The sequence below is a fragment of the Homalodisca vitripennis genome, chromosome 5 (genome assembly GCF_021130785.1).
Source record: "Homalodisca vitripennis isolate AUS2020 chromosome 5, UT_GWSS_2.1, whole genome shotgun sequence".
Lineage (NCBI taxonomy): Eukaryota > Metazoa > Arthropoda > Insecta > Hemiptera > Cicadellidae > Homalodisca > Homalodisca vitripennis.
Genome location: NC_060211.1, coordinates 112,273,036 through 112,292,104, shown reverse-complemented (window position 1 = coordinate 112,292,104; position 19,069 = coordinate 112,273,036). Strand labels below are relative to the sequence as shown.

Below are 19,069 nucleotides of genomic sequence, written 5' to 3'. Positions count from 1 at the left end.
TAAAATCTAAGAAAAAAGGAAATAAAGTGTTTATTACTAGTAAGCCATCTATCATACGTGAATATAACTCCTTTATGGGCCGCGTAGACACTTCAGACCAGATGCTATACTGTTATTTGAACGAACGTCGTACACTCATATATTGGCTAAAGGTGACATTTCACATTTTTGGACGGATGATTTTAAACTTATATATCTTATATAAAAACAACACAGACAATCCTGTATCAAGGCTCGATTTTACAATTGCATTGGTTGAAGAACTTGCAGCCGAGTGGCTTGGTGACCAAGCGCCAGTTCAAGTGCAGCACGCGGGTGATGAACCGCTTGACAAATTGCCCAATTCTAAGGAACGAAATTGTTCTGTGTGCAGTAGACTAAGTACAGTTCAAGGTGGAAAAAAAAAGAAAAACAAGATATTTTTGCACAAAATGTAAAAAAAAGTGTCCACCCATTGTGTTTCCTTAATCACACATGTTAGAAGTGACGGGGACAAATGTATATATATATATATATATATATATATATATATATATATATATATATATTTGTAAATAATTATTTTTATTTTTTTTGACAAAGATTTTCTTACTTTTTTGAAGAAAATCTATGATATAGACTTATAGTAGTGAGAAGATGGTCTCATTTTAATACTATGTAAGTATGTACAAACATATTTCCTACTGTAAAATTAATTCTAGTTATAGTACATTTTTTCTAATATTAACACTAATTAAAAGTATTTTTTGTGAAACTATTTTTCAGTTCTGAATTTTTGTGAGCAGTCTTAGATATAATATCTATAACGAATAAAAATATCACCGATAGCTAAAAATATTTTTTTTCGTACCAATATTTTGGCCTGAAGTGAAATTTTTATGTAAACAAATGTTTTGGTTAAACATTACCACATCATAAACAATGTAGTTCCATTATAAATGCTATTTATAATAACACTATTCGATAGCGCATATAATTTCCTACAAAATAAAAAAACATTCAATTAACATAAAAACTAAGGATAATACAGAGCAAAGCGTAATAGGTTACAAAAACGTCAAAACAGGGCTGGCGGTTTTGGCTAATACAGTTGGTTCGGGCACTAGCGTGATGGGTAGGGCGGCAGCCTTGGGCGTTGGCGTCCAAAGGGTTAACCGGGGTTTTACTGTATATACAAAAACTAAGATTTACTCTTTGTTTCAGTACCTGCCAGCTACAAACTGCCAGAGCATTTCATTCCAGTAGAATCTCTTTGTATAAACTTTCCGGTTGAAGCTTGCACAATCAAATTGGGAAAGGTTGAGTCTAAATTCACAGGAATGGCTCTCTCAACAAAATCAGTTCTGAATCAGGTAATTAACACTTGTTTAGGATTCAATTACTCCTTTCGAGGGTTTTGTAACATTAATGTGTACATAAGTTGATTGAATCTAAGAAAATTGTTATTTTGTTACTCATAGTTAATTTATTCTTACCTTTCTGGAACATTTGTTCCCATAGAGACAATTTAGAGGGATATCTTGATCATTGTGAAAGAGGAACATTCTCATGCGATTTTAAACAATACCAGGATATTCTCAACAGTTAAGGGGTTCTTAAAATATGAGAGGATATAGAATAACCTTCAACTGTTGGTAGAATGTCTAAAGGCACCTCCTTAAATTAAAAAAAAATTGGGTAACTTTGGGTGCCACATAATAGTCTAGTGTAGCCATATGGCCACAGTTGTACTTTCAGTACTTACACAGACCATGGTCATCTGATACAGAATACAGAAATCTTTATTCATAAACATCAAGATGAGAATGGTGTCAGTTACAATAAATTACAATGTTTAGCTGAGTCTCTTGCATGTGTTTTAAACTCTTCCAAACTATTGACTGGATCCTCAGCTATCCACTGCCGAAGTCTTCTCCGAAGTCCATCTGCAGAATCATTCTTTACTTTTGCAGGAAGGAGGTTAAAAAGTTAGGATCCTGCATTAGACGACTTCTTAGAGTATAGTGTTGTTTTGTGAGGTAGGTTAAAGTCGTTTTCAGCCTGGTCTTATACCTGTGAATATCACTGTTACAGGTTATGGTACGGATTTTGCAGGTGCATAAAACTGCTTCAGTGATTAAATTGATACAGCTTTTAAAATTCCATGAGTTCTGAAAGCATCCCTGCAGCTTTGCCTTGGTTGGAGGTTGGCTAAGACTCTCAAAACAAGCTTTTGCTAGATCATAGATCAGCACTCTGAAGATTTCTCTGAGAAGAAATATAATTTCGTACCTGATGGTCTGAATCCGCTCTATTGCAAATAATGCTAAGCTTAGCCTAAGGCATATGGAGCCAACAAGGTCATGCCACGAGAGTTGATTAATGATGATCACTCCAAGATGTTTTGTTGAGGATACAGTTTGGATTTTGGAAGGTCCAGACACATCTTCCTCGCATTTTCCAAGGTTTAGATGTTTGGTCTTGTTTTCATTAAATACCACTTCATTGTATATACAATACTCTATGTACAATATGCTAGGTTAAGTAAAACTCAACAGAACTATGCAATAACCGGAGCTAGGCTATTCAATAAGTTACCTTTAAGTGCTAGATCAATTTCTGTTGGTAGGTTTAAGAATGTTGTTGCAGAATGGCTCAAGAGAAAAACATTTTATTCTGTAGATGAGATTTGTAATGCTAATTTTAGTGACTTACAATTTTAAACTTTTAACATAGATATAGATTGTATTTATTTTAGGCTCTGTAAGCCTACATAATGATATTTTTAATATCATATTTGACTTTGTCAATACAATTTTGTAATTGTTGGACGACAATAAAATGATTCTGGTTCTCTTGAGGTATGCTAACAGCAATAAAGTTTTCCACTTCTAGTTGATCAGCCAAACAACTGCTAACCTGCAGAACAGTGTCATCTGCGTACGTTACAGCTTTACAGTAATCTCGTAGCTGGGTGAGAAGATAATCAGCAGTGAATAGGGCGAACAAGACCGGTCCTAGCATGGAACCTTGTGGCACTTCCCTTTTTCCATTAGTGATTTATTAATTCGAGCTGATTTACTTATTAATCGGAGCTGTGACGTGTTAAACTTGTTAGGTTTAGTATATGAATTGTTCAACCCATAACAGCCTACTGCAGCTATATCAATGGGTGGTATTTCTTTTTAACAAGCAGAGTTCATACTCAATACTCAATGAAACTGCCATGATCATGTACTAAAATACAAATCTTTCATTAGCAGACAGTATATTTATATTCTAAATATTTAACTACAGAAGTAAATAATTGCATCTAGTGTAATCTCTACATATGCACTACATCAGGATATTTTCATGGTTTAATAAGCTGGGCTGCTATACTAGTCTGTTAATGATATTAAGATTTTACAAGTTTGTTGCACTTATTTCATAGGGTTTGATATAAAAATAGTAGGGTACACTTTAAGCTAACACTATTTAACTTTTTGATTACAATTCATTACTGTTTTATTTATGCATCAAGTCAGAAAATTGTTAAATTATAGTTATCTGGTTAATCGTCAGTTACCCTTCATCTTAAGAGTCATTATTGCTAATATCATATTTATTTAGTGAACTTAACACTTTTGTTAATACAGGTGGCAATTAGTAATAAGCTTATCCTTTGATGATGTAAGTTTGAGGTCTAACCCATTCAGTGTAGTTTAGTTTATACCATTTGGTTTCTAACAGTAATTTGATACCATTTATATATATTTTTACTGTAACAATGAAATTGAAATAGGCTAATGCACATTAAAAACCTGTTATTTGTGGCTTGTAGGTATAATCTGTTATCAACTCTCTCATTGCCATGTAAAATATTCCCAGTAAAACGTTTTACTTTGAATATATTGCATGTTCTACAATAGTAACAAAAAAAGTAAAAATGTTTACACAGTTATGCCAGTGAGAAACATTAACCCATTGCGGATCACTGACGAGCTGGGCTCATCATGCAGCGGCCGGGCCTAACGGTACGATGACGAGCTCAGGTCGCAAAAGCGATCTGCTTTTAAGTTTCCCTCCAAATAATTCTATTCTGATAGATCGGGCGATCGTCTTCACTTGTCAACTAAGAGTGTTTAACAACGGTCTACGTTAAAATTATTTTACCTAAGATTTTCAAAAATCTATGTATATAAGACTAATGGAGTTCCTTGAATCTAATAATTTATTTGATAGTGAACAACATGGTTTTAGACAAAATAAATCCGTTATTACTGCCGGTATTGATTTTATTGAAGCAATTGTTGATGCAGTGGACAGAGGAGAATATGTCACAGGTATTTTCATGGATCTGTGCAAGGCGTTTGACAGTGTTTCTCATGATAATCTCATTAGTACCCTTAGTGATTTGGGTATTGTTGGAACTCCGCTAAATTGGATACAGTCTTACCTAAACAATCGAAAACAATTTGTAGAAACAGCTTTTAAAAATGAATTCAATCAATTAATAAGTGTAAACTCAAATCTAAGAACTGTAATTAACGGTGTCCCCCAAGGATCTATTCTTGGGCCTATATTATTCTTATGTTATATTACTGGATTACCAAAGACTGTTGCTGGTAAAATGTGCCTATATGCGGATGACTCGAATCTTATAATTTCAAATAAGTCTCTAAAAGAAATAGAAACCCAATCCAAAAGTAATTTAACATCAGTTAAAAACTACTTTTCAAAAAAAAAATTTGCTACTTAATCTTGAAAAAACCAATTATATTTTATTTAATACAAGGCAAAACAGATGCTCAAGCGATCTTGATATAGAAATTTCTCAAGTAAAACTGACTCAATTAGACAATGTAAAATTTTTAGGAATGACATTAGACAAAAATTTAACTTGGAACGAACATGTAAATAAAATTTTGAATAAAATAGCTTCTGGTTTATATGCGTTGAGGAGTATATCCAAATTCTGTACATTGGACGTTTTGAAAGTAGTGTATTTTGCTCACATACACTCCCATATAAATTTTGGTATTGTACTATATGTACTATATGGTGCAACTAGCGATCAAAATTTGCAAAGTATTCTTCTTCTTCAAAAAAAAGCTATACGGATCATTCTCAATTTAGATCTACGTCAGTCAGTAAAACAATATTTTTCTGAATTGGGTATCTTAACGGTGTACAGTATGTATATTTTAGAAACGGCAGTTGCAGTTAAGGAAGCTGGAGACAGATTACCTGTTTTGGGTTCGTCTCATAGCTACTTGACCCGAAATCGAAACCAGTTTGCAATTCCAAAAGTAAACTTAGAATTTAGAAAAAAAAAACCCATTAGTAGCAGGTATAAAATTTTTCAATAGTCTTCCACAAAATATTAGAAATATTAATGACATTAAAAGTTTTAAACTCAAACTTAAAAATTATTTATTACATAAAACAATTTATTCTTTTGATGAGTTTTTTTTTCTGAATGACAATACGATGTAATTTATTAAGTATATTTAAGTGTATATTATGCTTCATACCATTATTATTTAGTGATCATTTAGATACCATTATTTTAATAAGCTTCTCAATTGTAATTTTGACGCCATTTTGTATTTGTATATTGTATAATGTATAATGTACAAATTGTAAATAAAGATTGTTTTGAATTGAATTGAATTGAATTGAACGTTTAGAGTTTTCAAAAGTTTTATAAATATCCTACAGATCGCAGTTGTATGTCGAAGTTGAAAAATCATCATATGAGTTTACTTTCTGCTTTTTAGCGCTTCTGATTGGGTGTTTTCCTCAGTTGTTATTATAATACTTTTGAGGTTAGTGACACGACTAATCGATGCAGACGTACATGTTGGCGGGTTTAGTCTAGACAATGGCCCGGATGTTGTAATCGCTTCGCCCGAGCCGCTTTATTTAGACTATGATTCAGACATCATCCCTGCCAACCCGGAACCTTGCTCGCGTGTTATCGTTCCTACATCATGGATACCCCAGCAGACCCATGTTCCATCTGAACGAATACCTTCACAGCTGAATTTTCTAGTATACAATAGCGAGCGATACAATGTGGCGCACCATTGCTGTTTGTGCGGCCGTTGCCATAAATTAATTCGTGCCCGCGCGCCAAAACAATACGATCCGCAATGGGTTAACCGTTTCCACTCGGATTTTTTCACCAGTCTGCCACCTCAGCTCGTATTTATTTTAGCATATTTTCACTAAAAACCCATTTTTAGCAAACTGGAAGTCAATAAAGTATATACATTATTATATTGTATAATAATTTTACTGTATTTTATTTCTAATTTATAGTATAGAGATATAAAATTTGATACTTACACTAATAAGTTTTATATTATAGCAGGGTATGGTATCGTTCAAAACACTCTGCAGGATGAAGATCAGGATTTTTTGAACAGGTTTTACAATAGTAAAGTGTTTCCTTTCTTCCTCCTGGCATCTTTCTATTGCTACAAACAGCACAGTCTTTAGATTTTTTTGTTGGATGAGCTGAGTGTTTGTTTAGCCTTTCTTCTTTTTATACTGATGAAGGACGACCCCGCTTCAAACTCATAGGGTTACGGACATGGCCTACAAGTTTAGTGATGAGGATTTCTCTGAAACTCCTGTGTTGAATTGTTTTTTCTCCATGGTTTTGTTTATTCATGTTGAACAAGAGAAAGCTATTTACTATTGCCACTTCCAACATCCAGAAAAATAGCTTTCTCCACCATTTCAGAGATTTACGGGAAAATTTTTAGGAAGCAATATAGTGGTCTGCTTGGTCCACGCCACTCATATATTTGTTATACTGACAGATATCTGTTGGATTTTGTATGTTTATTTGATGATCCTTGCCTATTCATTCTAATTCAGCAATGACTTCTGAATCAGAAAGAAAAGATGCACTTGGTAACGACATATCGAGTCACCAATGCGAACGCGTCTGAAAATTGGTTAGGAAACGTGACTACAATAACAAAGCAAAATAAATCAGCAGCCGACCAATCGTAGTTCAGCTGTCATTTATTAGTTCCTGAGAATGCTGTGCGATCGCAGCACCAATCGGAAACATCGTAGGCCGGCTAAAAATAAAGTAAAGCTGACGACATTGCAATGTCGGATGGCGTCCGACATACGAGTGGAATGGTAAAATAGCAATGTCGGACGACGTCCGACACACGAGTGAAAAGGGTTAAACATAATATGTTTGATAAAATTAGGAAGAGTTTGCAGCCTATTAAGCACTACTATTTAGCAGACAACAGTAAAAATACATAGAGTTTCATGGCAAGACTGTCTCACAACAGTGTGATTACCATTACCAGTGGTTCATCCTTGCTATTACAAGCTAATTGGTTAAAATGAATAAATTAGTAGAACAGTTGTTAATCAATTGATAGGCTAATTAAATTGCTGTATTTCAGGATGAGGAGAATAAGATTGAGAGTGAAGGTGAAGACGAATTGGTACAGCCGTCACAAGAACTTGACTACAACTCTCCATTTATTAACCCTTCTGCAAGAAATTGTACTGAGGAGAGTGGTAAGGTGGACCTTATTTAAATCTAGCAATAACATGAGAGCATACACTACTAATAGTTTTATAACTAGATTGTAACATCTCTCAAATAAACTCTAAAAGAAGAATATCAACATAATTGGAATAATATTACAATTCGATTTGAAATTCAAACAGGTGAATACTGCCCCCCTCCCCATGTATCCAATTCCTTCTAAAATCAAGCAAATCAATAGGAATATTACTACACAATAAGGACTTGATACTGTTGGAACATGGCGTCTGGAGAATACCTTCTTCTGCACTCAGAAATCTTATATTACACAGAGTTTTGATCTAAATACTGACAAAAAGAATTTGAAATCCTTATCTAGACAATAAACAAATATTTATTGTACAATACATTTTCTGTTATCACAATTTAATAAAAAAAACTGGTACATAGTCAATGATTGAAACTAATAACTAAAGCTTATTCTAAAACATTACTTTTGATACATATTTTATTGATATAAAAACGTTATTAAACATTATAAAACATTGATTAAATCCAAGGCATAAACTCATTTTATAATTTAAAAAATTATTATTTGTTTTCATCATGAACTGTCTTCAAAGAATTCATTTACATTATGTTTTTTGACAAAGTACTTCTTTTACTTTCTTAGTAAATTTAGATAAGGAAGGTTTTTTTGTAACAGTGGAATATTATTATAAAATTTCAAACCTAGATAAGCAGGACTTGTTTCAACTTTTTTAGTTTTGGTACAATTATGTACTAATTTAAGCATTTCAAAAATATATATACATGGCAAAGTAAGGATGTTAAATTTTTAAATGTTGGTTTACATGTTCATGTAATTGCAATGACCTATTGTTCTAATAATTGATTTTTGACTAATAAAGAGTTTTTGCACTCTGAGCAATTACCTCACAGTGTAATTACATAACTCAACATCGAGTAAACATGGTCATAATACACAGCAATACCAATTTTAAAGATGTTATTCCAACTTGTATTCTCAAAGCATACCTGGCTGAATTAAGTTTCTTATTTAATCCTTTGACTAGTAATCCTGCAACAAACTCGGAAGCGCCCTACTACAGGATTAAGCACTATGATGTTAAACAGTTTTCACAATAATGTTTCACGATGAATAATCTCTTGCATATGAATGCGATCTAGTGGAATAAATAAGAAACAGTTTCAAGTAGTTTTCGTTGTTACCACTAGATTGCAGTTGTTCTTTTTTTTATTTCTTTCAGACCCAATCAACGGTATTCAGGCCATATGACGAAATTCAATCAGTTGTTCAAAGTAATCAACTGATTCTATTTCTGTTTGTAGTGAATACAGGTTGTAACCTCAGTTTTACTTTACCGGTTGCCCTGATTGTAAACGTTTTGTTGTGTTTACCTTGAGTAAATAAACGTGGCTGTTTGTGTAATTGCTGATTATGTAAAATAGCATGAGAAAGACTTACAGACGAATGTTTGGCTAAGATGCTCCCCTGAAACTTACTGCTCTGCATTTTCCCACCACTGTCCCTGCTACAGATAAAGAAGGACAAGCCGAAGAGAGCATACCACATGTGTAGCTAGACCAGCGATGCTGGTTCACGGTATGCTGGGATTACGACGTTCTACTTTGTGTGTCCGACTATTTTCGCACCTTTCATATCACCAAAGATTTTTATAATGTTGTACCTATTATATACCTTAGTATGTTTATGAGAAAATACTGAATATTTTATCTTATTCTCATATTTTGTAAGTATAATAACTTTTGTGCATAACTAAATTAATTTCTGTATGAATACAAAAAAAAAACTTCAAAAAAGTTTATTTGAGTGCTTTTTTTAACACATTTACTGCAGTAAACCCAAATCACCTAAAAGAAAGAAAATAAAAAATTAAAAGAACTCAGTTTTTAGGCCACTTTTAATAAGAATAAACCCTCTAGTCAAAGATTTAATATATTGATATGGTCAGACAAATTTTACTACTTGTGTATTATTACTAAACCCTTTACAAAACTGATAATTTCTTACTTTAAAGTGTAATGTATTAGTTTTATCTCTGAAACTGCATAATTGTGATTGTTTGTACAGCTCTGGCACTGTTCAAACTCCATGTAATGGTGTAATTTATTGTGATTGCATTGCATTAGTTGATACATTTAAATGCTTAGGATTAACTCTAGGCAAGCAATTTATATTCAACAAACATGTTTATGAACTGCTCGAAAAACTGAATTCCTGTATAGTTCCCCTTTAGAGACTAAAGTGAATGCTAAAATTAAATTAATTGCATATCAGGTGTTAATTGAATCAAACATTAGATATAGCATAGGCATTTGGGGTGTACCAGCAATTTAACATTTGAATGTTATTAAGAACTCAAACAGAGTAGAGTTTAAAAATACTTTTTAACAGAAGAATAGATAATCCAATTGACTAATGAGAAAATGGGATATTAATAAACGTATTGATACCAAGAGAAATGATTGTAGAGGGTTTCAATAAACATGAATATAAAAATATAAAGTTACAATTTGTAACACTCCGTTCTGCATAAAATACAAAACTCCTAGGACTCTTACCAAGTATGGAGAGAGGTTGCCAGAGTGTTATATTCTTTACTATTTTAATTTAAGATGAAATTGAAAATATAATTAATTGGAAATATGTTTTTATAGGAAGTGCAAGAATGCTTAAGACCAAAAACTTTGAATAGCTTTATAAAGCACAAAAAACTTCTTGTTTAATTTTGATCATTTTGTGGTAGCTCATTATTTTTTATAACACTCAAAAAGTGCTTTTTATTCAAGTACCTGATGATGAATTCATTGAATCCGAAAATAATGTACATTGTACAAAATAATATCTATCAAAAAGTGTTAAAAAGTGTATTATTGTATATTTATATGAAACACTTTTCGAGGCTACATCTCTAATATAAATTAATGTTGTTTGTGCTAATTCTTGCAGTGATGGCAATTGAGGCCAGGACCTTGTCAGAGACATTGTCCTCAACCTGTCTGAGAGAGAAGGAGGTTAGCTGCATTTGTGATTGTAACAATGAGTCAAGTGCTGTTATCAAGTGCTCTTCTTGTTTCAAATTTCAGCACAAGGTCAGTCTTTTCCTATTATGCTTTATTTATACATTTCTATAATTGTAACTGACTTTCTAGCTAAAAACTATGAGGCATGTTTTTTTAAGTAAGGTCTGTTTGATTATAAATACACAACGAATTTGTTATTTCAAAAGAGTAAATTTATTTTCAGAAAGTACATACCTCATTCTATTTTTCAACATAGTTACCAAGTTTTTCAAAATACTTATAACACATCTCAACCAAATTTAAAACACCCTCTTCATAAATGCTTGCCGCCTGCTCTGTAATGGTAATCGCTTGGCGAAAGATTAGGACTGTAGGGTGTGGATGGTCAAAAATTTCCCAGCCAAACCTGTTCAATAAATCACGGGTCTGACATGCAGTGTGAGGTCTTGCATTTTCATGAAGAAGAACAATTCCCTCTCTCAGCAGGCCGCGTCTTTTGTTTTGAATCACTCTGCATAGCTTTTTCAGTGTTTGGCAGTATGCTTCTGCATTGATAGTGATTCCTCGTTGATTGACGTTGACTAATAAAATACCATGCCTATTCCAAAACACTGATGCCTTGATTTTGCGTTGTTTATTACTATAAGTGTAATATCAACATGCTATATTATAATACACTACATATTAAGCAAAGGTGAACAAATATAAATAGTTTGATGATGGATTTTCTTGTCACACCTAAATAGTTTGTAATAATTCAATTTCTGAACTGTACAGAGCATGTGTCAAATCAGGGCCATGTTCTACCAAACCACCAAGAAAAAAAAATCACAAAATTCATATTTGTAAATCTTAACGATCGCTAAGGGTTTCCTCATAGGAAATTGTTTTTTGTCCTCATTTTGATCCCCAACCCATGAAACTTGAAATGCTTAAATAATATTTCTGCAACTTTGTGGCTTAGGCAGACTCTTATTCTACAGGTTCACGTTTCAAGGAGCACTAGCCTCAACCATGAATTTGTTATAAAAGCAATAGTCAACAACATTTATAACAAATCTTATTCAAATCAGTTTGCTAAGGGCAGTGGATTAGATAGGCAAGTAGTCCCATAATGAATGATAAAAACGTAATGCTGCAGTTTTCAAATGCTAATTATATTACATACGACCACTACAATCACCTAAAATGTTTGACTGGACTGTATATAATCATGTGACTTGTAAAAATCTCGGGGCCCGGTCTCACCAACCAGTCAGTTGATAAAATCACAAAATCTGTTTGTTTTGGGGATTTTATAATTGCTTAAAACCAATCTGCTTCTCAGGTTTTTCACTGCAGAAATAAAGAATGGTGATTATAAATTTCTTTTAAGACAACTACAATATTATATTAACTATCGCAGGGAAAGAACTGTTTGTAAAGTAAACAATGATATTTTGTAGTGAAATAGTGGACCCCGGGTTTCCCAGCTGATGGATAAATTTTTAATCACCCTTGTTTACTTATGTGGTTTACAATATAAATGAGACATGAAAAGATTAAGAAGTTAAAATTTTAAATTTTCCTTGTTATAATCAGCTGTTATTTTTTTGTGGGTATAAACTTTTTGAGATCAGGTGTGGATCATTAATTATCCCTTATGTAAGCATGATCTGACTTCCGGCATTTTAAAAATAAATAAATATAAACTGTGTTTTACTAATAAAATTCTTTAATTTGGTGTAAAATTTGTTCTTTCACCGTTTTACTTGGTCTTCACAGATAATATGAAAATAATACAAAATCTGATACTAATAACGTTTTAAATCTTCAATAAGCCGACATTTCGGTGAAAGTCAACCTTTTGAGGTCTGATTTGTGGCTTGTATTCTTCTAATAAAGATCTTTAATTTGATACACTACTTGACCTATGCTCTCATTAAAACTTTTCCTTGACTCCTAGTTTGGCTGTCCACATGGGAGCATAGCAGTCCACTGAATACGTTTTAAAATGTGTTTTTATTTGCACTAACAAAATGTAGTTTCCAGCTCTATGTTTCTAATTGTTAAAATAATATTAAGCTGTCCTGGGACTTGACATCCTGTATAACAACTCGCTAAACACTGATATTATTTTTAGTTGCCCATTAACATTTACTCCAACTTAGGCATATAAATATATAAGAAATTACAGCAACTGTTTAGCAGAATAACAATAGCTGTATAAAGCAATTAATGATTCAATGTTTCCAAATAATAAACAGAAGAATGTTAACGAATAGTTTGTCTATCAATAAATGTAAAACAAGCATTTAAACTATTAATTCAGTTAATTATTTTTCAAGATAACATTCCTTGCTCAAAAGGGTCAGTTTCAATACTATTTGACTAAACACGTAATAATAATGAAGCTAGGAGATATTCTTGAAGATCTGATATGTTACACTACCATTAATAACATGATAAACCATTCAATTCTGGGCCTTTACCAATACCAGGGTTATAACATTTTTCATCTTTTTTATTATTCTATGACATTTTATTGTTGCAGGTATTATGCCATTAAAGCCATCTACAAAGTGTTGGTACAAATAAAAAAAATAATGTTATTATTAGATTTTATTAAAAATAATGCAGTTATTGTTTGTTTGCTATTGATAATTGAGACATAGACACTTAGTACTGTGATGCACAATAAAAGTACAGTATAAAAAGTAGTATGTTATTCATCTAGTATATTGTAAACTCTATAAGAGAAGGTTTGGTAGACTAAAAAAGATTTTGTTTGTTTTCAGGCATGTTACAAATTACTGAATGACCAGGAAAAACCAAATCACATCTGTGTCAATTGTCATGAGCCTGACAACTCAGAAAAAACATGCACACATCCAGATCTTATTTATAATGAGAATCGAAAGGTAATTAAAAAAAAAATTCTTGTTGCCTATCTTTATAATTGTAAGATACAGAATTGGTCCATGATAATTATAATTAATAATTATTAATAATGATTATTAGCTTGTGGGGTTTTTGTGACCTGTCCAAGACTTGCGATAGTGTTTATCACCAACTCGTTACAAGTAAAATGATTATACAGTGATAACAAGAAAAATTCTATCACTTATTGAATCATATTTATCAAACAGACTACAAAGATCAGTTGCAGCCAGTAATATAAAATACTTAAAAATTCTGATGGAATGAAATTATACATGATATACAGTAGGAGTTTACTAGGGCCCACTCTATTTGTGATATAAATAAATATGTTCCTAAGTATATTGTATGACTGGTGTTACAGATGTTCTGATTACTGAAAATTAAAGTGAAAACGTAATCAGGCGAAATGAATTACAAAAGTGGTTTGAACTAAATGGATTAATACTGAATGAAGATAAAACCAGTATTGTATATTTCTAAGTTAAAATAGTATTTATAAGGAAACAAGTTGTCATAATTTTTAACTATTGTTTATGAGAGTAACTGCCTGAGCAACATGTGTACTTGTGTAATCAGTTGTTTTAAGGTAATTAAAAATACTTTCATAAGCCACACCAATGTTCATGACGATAGTCGCAGTGGTTGGCCTAGTCTGGTGACTGAAGATTTGATGTAGAAAATTAATGACAAAGTTCGTGAAAACAGCTGTTTCACAATGATTAAACTCTAGGAACATTTCCAACAAATTTCACAAAGTTTACTTGATAAACTGTCATAAGGAAACTTGGATACCACATATTTTGTGCAAGGGAGGTTCCAAAAATCCTTACGGAAGATCACAAAAAACAAACACTTGCAGCATAGTTAACTTTGCATGATGAATACGACAAACATGGTAACGAATTTGTCCATTGTATCGTTACTGGTGATGAAACATGGGTGAAGCTTGTCAATTGTAAAACAAAAATGCAGTCTATGAAAATGGGGGGGCACACACATTCTCCAAAAAAACAAAGATAATGTCTCCAAACTCTGTTAGCAAGAAATATTATGGCAACTGTTTTAGGGGATGCTAAGGGTGTGATTCTGGTTGATTTCCTTAAACGAGAATCAACAATCAACGCAGATACATACTTTGATACATTGCAGAAGATTCTGTGAGCGATACAAAACAAACGTAAGGGAAATTAAGCTCAAAAACTTTGTTTTTCCACGACAATGCACATCCCCATTTAGCCAGTCGTAGACATGTTTTGGATTGGAAAGTGTTTGATCATTCGCCTTATAGCCCAGATCTGACACTAAGCGACTACCACCTGTTTCCAGCAATGTAGACCTGGCTCGTAACGCAGCACTTTGATAGTGACGCTGAATTTCATACTGGCATCAACACATGGAGTCTGGCTCGCTATTTGCTGTTTTTATAGCCTAGTCTGCATAAATTAATGGGTTTTCAGATTTTTTTTTTTAGAAAACTTTTAAATATTATGTATATGATATTATATTCTCTTGAGAGTTCTATCTTTCCTCTTTAAATTGATATGTAAAACTGTATTCCTATAAAATCTAATTAATTTTTTTTTTTTATTTCAAAACTTTCCTTTTTTGAAGAAAAATAAAAACTCCCGTATGTCTTGTGTTATTTGAAAACTAACTTTTGAATAAATAAAACAAGTAATTTCAATTTTATTTTAAAGGCATTTACTATATACATACAGTAGAGTCCCGTTAATCCGACCTAATTGGGACCGAGCCCTATTCGGATTATGTGATTGTTCGGATTAGCCAGAATTACAATTGAGAATGGGTCTATTTTGTTATAGAATTATCAACATTGTTTATTAAAACATGTTTTCTGACTGTTGCATTGTATTTCTTGACAAATAAACGTGTTTGCGAATACTAAGCACATTTTTCGAATTTAGTGTGAGAGTTCTATTGTAAGCAATGTGAGTCATCCAATAAACTCTCTTCAATGCGACAGAAGACAATAACTGAACTTATGTCTTTTAACAATTAACCCTTCGTACGCTGTAAGCGGAATTTTCCGCCGAGTAAATCTAACTCGAGACGTTCTAAGCGGAATAGATCGCGGAATCCCCTGACAACGCAATATATTTACGTTAGTTCTACAAATTGCCGCCAGAATGCTTGAGAGTGAATATTTGGTGATCTAATATTACGCGATGTGAAGCGTGACTCATCAAAACAGCTGGGACCAATCACAACGGAAGCTTTTGTTTGCTTTGTCAGTCCGCGCCATCGCCAGTGAGCAAGCTGTACGCTCTAAGCGGAAATACTCGCGCGTGACGGTCAGCTGCCGGCGGCCGCTATGTACTGTTGTTTATTGTTTATAACGTGCTATACTGTTTTAGCTGTCTATTATGCGAGGTTATCCATATTGATAATGTGATAAACTATACATCTATGTAAAACATGTGAGGCCAAGCCTGCCCTCCACCCAGATGAGTGTTTTGAAATTTACCACACACAAGTCCAATATTAGTGTGCCTTTTTTATTTTTGTACCATTTTGTGTTCTTTATATATTTTATATTTGTTATGGATTTGTTCCCTTCATTATCTACTAATGTTGTATAAATAATATGAATTACTGTTGTGCTAACTTTTGCTACTTTCAGAAATGTTTATTGGACTTTATATATTGCGTGTATATTTACATATATATGATGTACTCATATGTAAATAAAATAAAAGCAATACAAAAACCATTATGTGTTTTCAGCAGTTGCAAGACCAATAAACCTAAAAAATATATAACTTTAAAAAAAATTAAAAATTATTATTTTTTTTTATTGAGCATTAGAGCAATTTTATACAAATTGCTTTCAGCGTACGAAGGGTTAATATTGTACTCAATAATAATATCAGTACTGTACGTCCAATTTTTGTTTGATTTCACTTTTTAATACAGTAATTTAACTCATACTTAACCTATAAGTTTCAATTTGGTACTGTATTTAACTTCATTATTTATGTACTGTACCGTACACAATTTGTCTTAATAAAATACTGTATGTCTATTTAATTAAAGTTTTCTTTGTTTATGTACGAAATGATGCACCCATTTTCATTTTTTAAGTAATTAGTTTCTATAACTGTTCATTATCGTTATAAATAATTCCTCCTGGACCTGTTCGGATTAACCGACGTTCGGATTACACGTGTTCAGATTAGCGGGACTCCACTGTATTTACAAATAATTTTAATTGCCAAAAAATTTCAAATGCTAAAAAAAATCACACAAAATCCTTTTTAGTGTGATGCTCTTTGAAACAGTCAGGTACGCAGAGTGCCACATTACAGTCCTTGCAGTAGAACCTGCTCTCTTCTCTCTTTTCTTAACAATATCAGAGTCCGTATCTAACTCTAATTCAACTAATATACTGTCCTCTTCCATTGTTTCTTGAAACGCGCACCTCTCCATGATTGTTGTCGTAGACAGACTGATGACGCGCCTCAAGCGGGTATGACGTAGTAGCGCCTAGCGGAATTTTTCTGAACTAACCAACAAAGCTGGCTTTCTAATGCAGCAGACGGCACTCGAATATCACTCGGGCAACTCCGTATATCAATCGGCAAAGCTGTGCTCGAGTCATGCTCGAGCGCCGGCCGGGGGATTAAACAATGGCGCTCGAGTCTGGCTCGAGCGTAGACTCGAATGTGTTAATCAGTGGTCAAGATCTCAGGTGGCAAATTTCTACAAAGCTGAAATCGAAAAACTTGTGTCACGTTATGATAACTGCCTAAATTTTAACGGGGATTACACAGCCTAAAAGTATAGCTTTTAAATGTATATCATAAAATGTTCCTATTTCAGTTGTTTCATTTTTTATTTCAAAATATCTGTTACTTTCTGGATAGCCCTCGTATTTAAAAATCACGTCTAGGATGTAAAAGCTTTTGATTAATACCATATATGTGTATAAAACAGTTGTTTTAAATATATAAAATATTTACACAAAAATCAAAAAATTCTTTTAATAATACAGATTCCCATACATTTCTTGGAATCAATATTGAGAATAATCTTAAATAGAAGTGCCACATTGGTTATTTTGGATAAATTATATTGCAAATGACACAATGTAGCTTGTAATGCGGTTATCGTAAGATGTCAACTATGACATTTGCCGCTCCTGGCTTGTGCAAGCATATCTTTAAAGTGGTTGTGGTCACTTGTGCGATGATGTATTTCAATGAAAAAAGTACCATTGGAATTGCAATAAAATTCTCCAAACAGTTTGTGTAAAGTACATTTTGTATAACTATATTGTGTTTTTTTATTTGACTTTAAACATTTTCAACAGATGCCATTTTGTTAATAATAAAGAAAATAACACAATTATTTTATTTCTTTTCTTCTTACCTATTCAAACCTATATGCCACATTTCATTCTTTAGCTTTACTAGTTTTAGAGATAATATGTAAAAAAAAAAAAAAAATGGCGGCTAAACGAAGTGATAATTGAAAAACGTTCCTTATTTTTAGCTTAGAATCACACACAGATTTTGAATATACATAGCCAGCCCAATCTTTTTGTTACACCCTGCATATATGAATGTAGTAATTAGACTTTAAGATTATTTATAGGTTAAGCACAAGATAGGCAGAGTTACTACAATGCAATAAAGATTGGTATCAAACTAAGCTGCTAACTATAAAGTTGCAATGGATATTAAAACATTTTAGTTAATGTGCTTTGGGTATACAGTCTGTCCTTTTTAGATCAGTCATTTTGTAAGTAATATTTATTACAGTAACCTATATTCTATTTGTTAATACATGGTGATGCCTCTTCATATCATAGCATTTTTTTAATACTTGTAAGGAACTATAATATGTGCATTTTTGTCATTGTAAAAACCTTTTATAAGTTATTATTTCCAATAACTATCATAGTTTTTCATATCTTTACTAAAGAAAATGCAACAGTACTATTTATTTCACATTCAGCGGGTGAGTTGATTGTAGTGGCCATTTTAAACACTATTTTAGAGCACTTGAATGCCAGAGCACCCTTCACTATGACACTGCCCGATGCATATTGAACACAGCTTCATAATGCCTCTCAGATTACACTGCTACCTCCACCTGTTCACCTGACCAGATCTCTGGACAACTTACTTTCTGATTGACCGTGGTTTAGTATGAACCACAGAACTGAATATTTGGCAACCATACTAAGGTTGATTACATTATCCCATCACATACCTCCATATTCAAATAAACTTTGTAGTTTTTAATGGAAACAGCATTTCTCCATTACTGAATCTTTTTCAAACTAATAAATTTTGCTTTCAATGAAAACACATCTTATAGACAACAGTAATAATATATTAAACTCTCGGACTATAAAACAGTCTTAGCAATTGTTAATTGTATAATTATTAATTCTATGAAGGCTTACAAACAAGTTTGGTTACTATCTGCTATACTGTACATTCATACTTACTTGCTGAGATCTACTATGTAGAGGATAATTAGTTAATCCAACGCACAGCAGTGGAGTTTGTGAAGAATTCTCACACTCCTATTATAACTCCCTCCATCTTCCATTTTTACAAT

General features: G+C 32.6%; 1 protein-coding gene across 1 annotated transcript in view; it reads left to right on the top strand.

Moving 5' to 3' along the window:
- LOC124362714 overlaps positions 1-19,069 on the top strand; it is a 57,582-nt gene that overhangs the window by 22,559 nt on the left and 15,954 nt on the right. The window contains exons 5-8 of the mRNA XM_046817431.1: positions 1,204-1,352; positions 7,401-7,518; positions 10,485-10,627; positions 13,336-13,458. Of these exons, the coding sequence (XP_046673387.1) occupies positions 1,204-1,352; positions 7,401-7,518; positions 10,485-10,627; positions 13,336-13,458 (533 nt within the window). The remainder of the gene's footprint in view (positions 1-1,203; positions 1,353-7,400; positions 7,519-10,484; positions 10,628-13,335; positions 13,459-19,069) is intronic.